At 41.3% G+C, this 8,213-nt stretch overlaps 1 protein-coding gene across 1 annotated transcript in view; it reads left to right on the top strand.

Moving 5' to 3' along the window:
* Window positions 1-959: 959 nt before the first annotated feature.
* The window catches only part of CDHR3 (cadherin related family member 3), a 51,041-nt gene continuing 43,787 nt past the window's right edge, over window positions 960-8,213 (top strand). The window contains exons 1-4 of the mRNA XM_067468483.1: window positions 960-975; window positions 1,112-1,207; window positions 4,951-5,156; window positions 7,295-7,463. Of these exons, the coding sequence (XP_067324584.1) occupies window positions 960-975; window positions 1,112-1,207; window positions 4,951-5,156; window positions 7,295-7,463 (487 nt within the window). The remainder of the gene's footprint in view (window positions 976-1,111; window positions 1,208-4,950; window positions 5,157-7,294; window positions 7,464-8,213) is intronic.

Here is an 8,213-nt window from a genome sequence, read left to right as displayed (position 1 = left end):
TAGCAAGGAATTGGAAAAAAGAAATGAATATACAAATAGAGGAGTGGTATAAGGAAGCATGGAAATTAGCAATAAATGATAAGCTGACATGTATATTAAAGGTTGGAGCCCTCGGTGGCGCAGTGGGTTAAAGCACTGAGCTGCTGAGCTTGTTGATCGAAAGGTCGCAGGTTCGATTCCGGGGAGCGGCGTGAGATTCCGCTGTTAGCCCTAGCTTCTGCCAACCCAGCAGTTCGAAAACATGCAAATGTGAGTAGATCAATAGGTACCGCTCCGGCGGGAAGGTAACGGTGCTCCATGCAGTCATGCCGGCCACATGACCTTGGAGGTGTCTACGGACAACGCTGGCTCTTCGGCTTAGAAATGGAGATGAGCACCACACCCCAGAGTCAGACATGACTGGACTTAATGTCAGGGGACAACCTTTAACCTTATATTAAAGGTTAAAAAAGGTATATGGAAACAAAGCGACTTTGATGCTGTTTGGGGAAAATTTGTTTTAAATGGTTTAAAAAACAAGGAAGGAAAGTTACCGTCACAAGAAGAAATGAGATTTTGGACAGATGATATGTAAAAATTGTGGCTTGAGACAGGTGGAGGGGAGCACTGTGGTGGGAATAAAAAGGGGGGAAATGTTTAAGCAAAACAATAAAATAACATGTTAAAGAGTGTGTTGTACAAAATGTAACAGTAATAACAATTGTATAACAAATGTAGTAATTGTGATAAATCAATAAAAAATATTATAAAAAAAAGAAAAGAAAACTATTTCTTGATTTAAGTTGTTGACGTGCTGGCTGATACCCAAACAGAGGATGAGCTGGAGATGGCACTGCCTTGGTCCGTTCACTATTGGCTGCTACTTCCCGGCGGATGTCAGGTGGAGTTTTGGATAATCTCTTTTGAATAAAGTGAAAAAAAGTCTTCATTCTTTTCTCCCTCTTAGTGTTGATAACATCATGAAGGATTGTACCGGTGAGTCATTTATGGGAGGGTAAGTAGGCCAATGTTTTAGAAACATCCTTAGCTACGGCAGGACATTTGTTTGGTAGTTTCCACTGCATGATAAGGATAAATCTCATCAATGGTATTGAAGTTTGCTGCTAGAAAGGGCACGAAGCCTGTTTGATCTTGACTGCACACATTCTAAGGAAGAAGTGGAACATGCTGCTTTTTTGCCTCATTGTTTTTCTAAGAGAAATATCAGGTAAGATTGTGATCTTATTACTATTAAATATGGAAGAATTTATTATTGACCTTTTTTTTAACTTTATTTTTTTGGTAGACAGTAGTCTATTTCTAATTTCGGAAGCAAGTTAGCACAGAGATCTCCAAAAATGAGAACATCACTAGTTGTTGTGGCTGTTGTCATTGTTGTGTGCCTTCAAGTTGCTTCTGACTTGTAATTATGCTGTCACGTGGCTTTCTGTGGCTGAGGTTATGTGACTTGCCCAGGGTCATTCAGTGGGGTTTCATGGCTATGTTAACTGATCCTAAACAGACATACTTGAGAGCATAAGATTTTCTAGAAAATATCAAGGTCAACTGAAGCCAATTTTCACTGTAAGAATTTGTGCAAGTAGAAACTAGGTTCTAGATCAGTGGTTCTCAACCTTCCTAATGCTGTGACCCCTTAATGCAGTTCCTCATGTTGTGACATTATTTTTGTTGCGACTTCATAACTGTAATTTTGCTAATGCTATGAATCATAATATAAGTATCTGATGTGTAGAATGTATTTTCATTCACTGGACTAAATTTGGCACAAATGCCCAGTACACCCAAATTTGAATATTGGTGGGATTGGGGGGCGGGGGGGTTGATTTTGTCATTTGGGAGTTGTAGTTGCTGGGATTTATGGTTCATTTAAATTAAAAGAGCATTCTGAACTCCACCAATTATGCAATTGAACCAGATTTGGCACACATAACTCTCATGACCAACAGAAAATACTGGAAGGGTTTAGTGGGCATTGACCTTGAATTTGGGAGCTGTAGTTCACCTACATCCAGAGAGCACTGTGAAATCAAACAATGATGTATCTGGACCAAACTTGGCACGAATACTCAATATGCCCAAATGTGGAGTTTGGGGAAAATAGACTTTGACGTTTTGTAGTTGCTGGGATGTATAGTTCACCTACAATTAAAACGCCTTCTGAACCCCACCAATGATAGAATTGGGCCAAACTTCCCACAAACCATGAGCAACAGAAAATGCTGAGTTTTCCGATGGTCTTTGGGGACCCCTCTGACACCCTTTTGTGACTCCTCCAGGGGTCCCGACCCCCAGGTTGAGAAACACTGTTCTAGATGTTCCCTTGGAAATGTACCACTGATCCACTAAGGACCACAAATTACACCTATCCCCATCAAGACAGTCACATGCTATTATTCTGCTTTTATATGTGCTGTACGAAAAGACATCTTAAGTTGAATGGAAACCCTAGAAGTGTCTCATGTCAGGATTTAAAAGAAACAAGTGATTGCATTACAGAGAAGGAAGGGAAAATAATTTTCCCATAGGGATGCCCTTGTCATGATTATGGGGTGTGAGATTTAAAGCAATAATGGTGTCATCCATGTAGAATCTAGGCAAATTCTAGGGCTAGAATTAGAAAAATCTAATATTGTCTGAGAATTCTTTGATAGTGAAACTCCTTTAAAATTCAAGGGTTAGCCATAAGTCAGCAGGTGACTTGAATGTACACACACATAATATTGTTCTCACTTCTATTTTTTTTTATTTTACAGATTTATATTTCTAGGTGAAACAAATTATATTTCAGTGAAACAAATCTGTATACATGTATATATGCATGAACCACTACAATACTTCCTAACATCTATACAATATTAGTTTTTGGACCGAACGCATCTCCACCTATGAACCGACGAGGACGTTAAGATCGTCCGGGGAGGCCCTGCTCTCGGTCCCGCCTGCGTCGCAGGCGCAGCTGGCGGGGACGAGAGACAGGGCCTTCTCGGTGGTGGCCCCTCGGCTATGGAATGCCCTACCCGTAGACATCAGGCAGGCCCCTTCGTTGCTGGAGTTCCGGAGGAAGGTCAAGACGTGGCTCTATGAACAGGCGTTCGGTCAACAAGGCAACTGAACTCATGAAGACGGTATATATGAACAAAGGAATGGTAGAAGGATTATGAGAACGGAATCTGATTTTACTGAGGCGTTGATGACCATGTTGTGTTGTCTTGTATTGTCTGTCGTGTATGTTGTGTTTTAATTTAATTGTATTGTTATATAAATTGCACTGTAAACCGCATTGAGTCGCCGGTTTAGGCTGAAAAATGCGGTATAAAAATAAAGCAAATAATAATAATAATAATAATAATAATAATAATAATAATATACTCTTCCCTCCCCCCCCCCTCCCAATTTAGTGAATTCCTGTCCCTTGGGTTGTAGACATTCTTATATAATTCCTTTTGAACAAGGGAAAAAAGACTTAACTAAATACATATGGCAAGGCAAGAGGCCTTTATTTATTTATTTGTTTGTTTGTTTGTTTGTTTATTTATTTAAAACTTTTGTATCCCGATCTTCTCTACCTCCATAGAGGGACTCAGACCGGCTAACAGCAAGGATTCAATGCTAACAATACAATCTAAAACATCGTACATCAACAATAAATTAAAATACATGTAGAATAAAATACATAAAAGCCAGTTCGTCAAGATAAAATCATGTCCAACTATGTCCGCATATGTGGTCGATAACTTTGGTCAATTGCCAGTCTCCGCCATTATTCTGGGAATGCCTTGTTCCATAGCCAGGATTTCACTAGCTCCCTGAGGAGGAGGGGGCAGATCTGATCTCGGTTCCATAGCCGGGGGGCCACCACAGAAAAGGCCCTGTCTCTTGTCCCCACCAGACGTGATTGTGAAAGTAGTGGGATCGAGAGCAGGGCCCCTCCAGAAGATCTTAACAGCCTTGATGGTTCATAGGGGAGGGAAAGGAAACTGAAGGGAATCCATCCACACAGGGTAAAACTTCATCTCTCGTCCAAGATTGACCGGGAGGTAAAGGAAACTGAAGGGAATCCATCCACACTGGTTTGAAAAGCTGAATCATTTCCGACTCACTTACTGATTCGTAAGAGAAATGGCGGAAAAAGCTTCAGAAGGGCAAAGGGAATTCCAGTTTCCTTTAAAACAGCTTCAAAAAGGAATTCTTTCTGTATTCCGAATTATGAAGATTCCAACCAATCTTAACCATGCCTAGTGTGTACTAGGGCTGGGCGGTTTCGTTTCGTAATTTCATAATTCGTTAAAAATTCGGGTTTTTTTTTATAACGAAGCGATATTGAACCATTCAGGAGCAACTAAAAAACGAAATGAATTTTTCCAATTCGTTTCGTAATTGTTTCGGAATTGATTCTTTATTGATTCGTTATTGATTCGTAAATGTTTCGTTATTATTTCCGCATGTCTGGTGCAAGTTTTAGGGTTGCTGTTTGTTTTCTCAGTGAAAAAAAAATAATTATCACACCAACAGTCAACAACAGAGGGAGAGGGAAGCTTCAGAAGTTTTTTTAGCGTATTGCGAGATCGGGGCCGCCATTAACGAATAGATTTGTAATCGATTCGTAATTGTTTCGTAATTGGTTTTTGATTTCCGAAATTTCGTAAATATCGAACTTTTTTAAAGGAAAATTTCGGAATTCTTTTAAATAACGAAACGCAAAAAAACCCTAAAAATGAATCGAGTTTAGAAACAAATTTTTCCGTGTTTGGACAGCCCTAGTGTGTACCATATCACTACCCACTTCCCTTCAGAGCCATTTCTCGTATTCTTTTGCTGCCTGGCTGAGTTAATTTCTTCTATGCTCATATATAAATTGCAGTATATGTTTCAGTATATTTTGTTGACCTAGTTGCATCTTGGAAATAACACTACTTAATAGGATATATTTTCATTCTCTGTAATCTGCAGGAGGAGGAACACTCAGATTTTCAGGTCTGCCTGGTACTGGCAATGTGAATGAAAATTCTCTGCCGGGCACTTCGGTGTATACATTCAGTGTTGAATTAACACCAGATTTATTACCAAATGTGGCAGTGGGATATCCTGCCATAATAAATTCAAATCCCCTCACAAAAGCTTTTGAAATCAACCCCGTATCTTCTGTTTTATACAAGGTAAGCCTACCCACTGGGTTGCTCATCAAAATAGCCAGGAGTGGTGGATATTATAATAGCACAAATGACCTTTTTCTTTCCTAACAAAACACAGAAGTATGGATAGGGATCTTGTAGCACCTTAAGAGACTGAGAGAATAAAGCTAGTAGTGTATGTTTTCATACACTGTCTACTTCCTCAGGCCCGTTCTACACAACCATATAATCCAGATTATCTAAGAAGATAATCCACATTATTTCCTTTGAAATGGATTATATGAGTCTACACTGCCATATAATCCAGTTCAAAGGCGATAAGCAGGCATGTAGGCCCGGGGGGCTGGGGGAAGAGGCTTGAGGGGCTTCACCCCCCCCCCCCCCGAAATTCTCAGGGTGGTCTGCAAGAAGGCCTTACTGGTACATTATTTAAACTGTTATGTTTATTCATATCATGATCTGATCACCATGCTCAATATATCCCATATGCATGGGGGTATTGGCATAACGATACAAAAGGTTTGCTAGGGTAGATCCTCTCTCAGTCAGACTCACCCCCCCCCCCAATCAAACTCAGCCCCCCACCCCCCCAAATCGGAATCCTGGCTACGGGTCTGCTTCTGGGTAGACTCCCCTGTATCCTCCCTCCCTAACTACTTACTACACACTACTAACGTGGCAGTGCTAATTGTAGTCTTAGCTGTAGCAACTAGCTGTGGCTCTTGCTGCTGCCAATCAGACACTATATCCCGTTCTTCTCTACCTCCGTAGAGGGACTCAGAACGGCTAACAGCAAAATCCAATCCTATACAATAAATAGTATCATAAAACAACATACAATAAATAAGTTCTAAAATACATATAAAAACAATTCGTCACATTAAAACAACATCCAACTCAGTCCAAAACGTCATGGCCAAATAACTCTTAGTCTATATCGAATCATCTGTCAATCTGCAAATGCCTGACTCCACAACCAGAATTTTAGCTGCTTCCTGAATGACAGGAGAGAGGGAGCAGACCTAATCTTGCCGGGGAGAGAGTTCCATAGCCAGGGGGGGGGGGGGCACAACAGAGAAGACCTTGTCTCTCGTCCCCACCAAATGTTCCTGCGAAGGTGGTGGGACTGAGAGCAAGGCATCTCCGGAAGAGCTTAAAGTCCTCAATGGTTTATAGGGGAAAATACATTTGGATAGGTAAGCTGGGCTCGAGTCGTATAGGGTTTTGTAGGTTAAAACCAGCCTTGAATTGTACTCAGAAGCTAATTGGCAGCCGGTGGAGCTAATGTAACAAGGGGGTTGTGAGCTCCCTGTACCCAGCTCTTGTGAGCAACCTGGCTGCCGAGCGTTGGACTAATTGGAGCTTCCGAACAGTCTTCAGAGACAAGCCCACGTAGAGTGTGTTGCAGTAGTCTATTCGGGATGTAATCAGAGAGTGGACCACCGTGTCCAAGTCAGAATTCCCAAGTATGGGCACAACTGGCGCACAAGTTTTAACTGTGCAAAAGCTCCCCTGGCCACCACTGAAATCTGGTGTTCCAGGCTCAGCGATGAGTCCAGGATCACTCCCAAGCTGAGAACCTGCGCCTTCAGGGGGCGTATAACCCCATCAAGCACAGGCTGTAACCTAATGCCCTGTTTGGCCTTGCGATTGATCTTCCAAGGGCATAGATAGCATATAATTTGTTAATGTTAAAATCAACAATAAAAATTAATAGTCTTACTACAATTTTGAAAAGTTAGGCATGATTTAATGTGAAAGCCAGTGGGCTTTGCTGCTTGTAGTAGCACTTGGCAGACTTGCATTCACATCTCCCAATCTGCCATCATATTAACTGGGTGATCTTGAACCGGGCATATTCTCTCCACTAAACTCACCTGAGGCTGGATCTGCACTGCCATATAAACCAGTTTCCGAATCCATATTATCTGCTTTGAAGTGGATTATATGAATCTACACTGACACTACACTGGATTATATGGCACTGTAGATGGGGTCTCAGGGAGTTCTTATAGGAATAAAATTGTGAGGAGGGGAGCTAAGTGAATGGATGTCAGCAATATTATTTTAAGTCTAATGGTTGTTATTGGAAGTAAAGTGGAAATAGCTGAATAGGTCTAACACAATATTTGAAATTCTTTCTTTTCCCGTTTTAATTTCAGGTTGTTACAACTGGAGATCTCATCCTAGATTATGAAACCATGCCCCATCAATTTGAGCTGCAGATCCTTGTTTATGACACAGCTGGGGCAAAAGACCTTCAAATCCTAACTGTTCAAGTACTCGATGTAAATGAACCTCCAGTGTTTCAAGGCAATATAGCAACACAAAGTAAGATCCTGAATTGGGATAAAACCAGTTCTTACAAAATTGGTGACCGCTGAGGCCTTGTTACTTTATGATTTAGATCTGGAAACACATTTTATTTAAACCTGAAAACTAAGATCCTGAATTGGGATAAAACCAGTTCTTACAAAATTGGTGACCTCCGAGGTCCTGTTACTTTGGGAATTAGATCTGGAAACACATTTTACTTAAACCTGGGACTGTAACTATGTTTGGACTAGACTATGATATGTTGACAAGGGGGGGGGGGGGGCGTTAAAAATTATGTTTTCTAATCTCTGACCTGTATAGTGTTGGGCAATTTCAAAAAATACCTTTGCGTCTTGTATTTCCACTGATCTTTGTATAACTTTTATGGAAAGTTCTGTTGTCGAGCAATTTAGAATGGCTGTGGATAGTGAGATCCAAGTCACTGTGGCTTTAGTCTGATGAGAAAAAGAAGCCAATATTCCAGAATAAATTTCACCAAGTTGAAGCAGATGTCATCGAGGTATTTATTTCTGTTCCAGCTGGAAAAGGATGACAGCTGCAGTAATCTGCCGAAGAGCTGCCATGCCCTAGAACAAGAAATTACACATTTTATACTTTTCCCAGTATGAATTTCCCGTGCCCGCCCCCAGAGCCTGCTTTGCTGTGATTGGTCAGGGGGAAGCCCTGACATCAGCAAGCTGGGAGGAGTGGCTAGGGGCTCAGGCGGCTCAACCAATGAAAGCCTGGGCCCTGCTTTGGCCGCTC

The sequence above is a fragment of the Anolis sagrei genome, chromosome 5 (assembly GCF_037176765.1).
Source record: "Anolis sagrei isolate rAnoSag1 chromosome 5, rAnoSag1.mat, whole genome shotgun sequence".
Lineage (NCBI taxonomy): Eukaryota > Metazoa > Chordata > Lepidosauria > Squamata > Dactyloidae > Anolis > Anolis sagrei.
The sequence above is the reverse complement of the archived record's forward strand: the minus strand, read 5'-3'. Positions and strand labels throughout refer to the sequence as shown.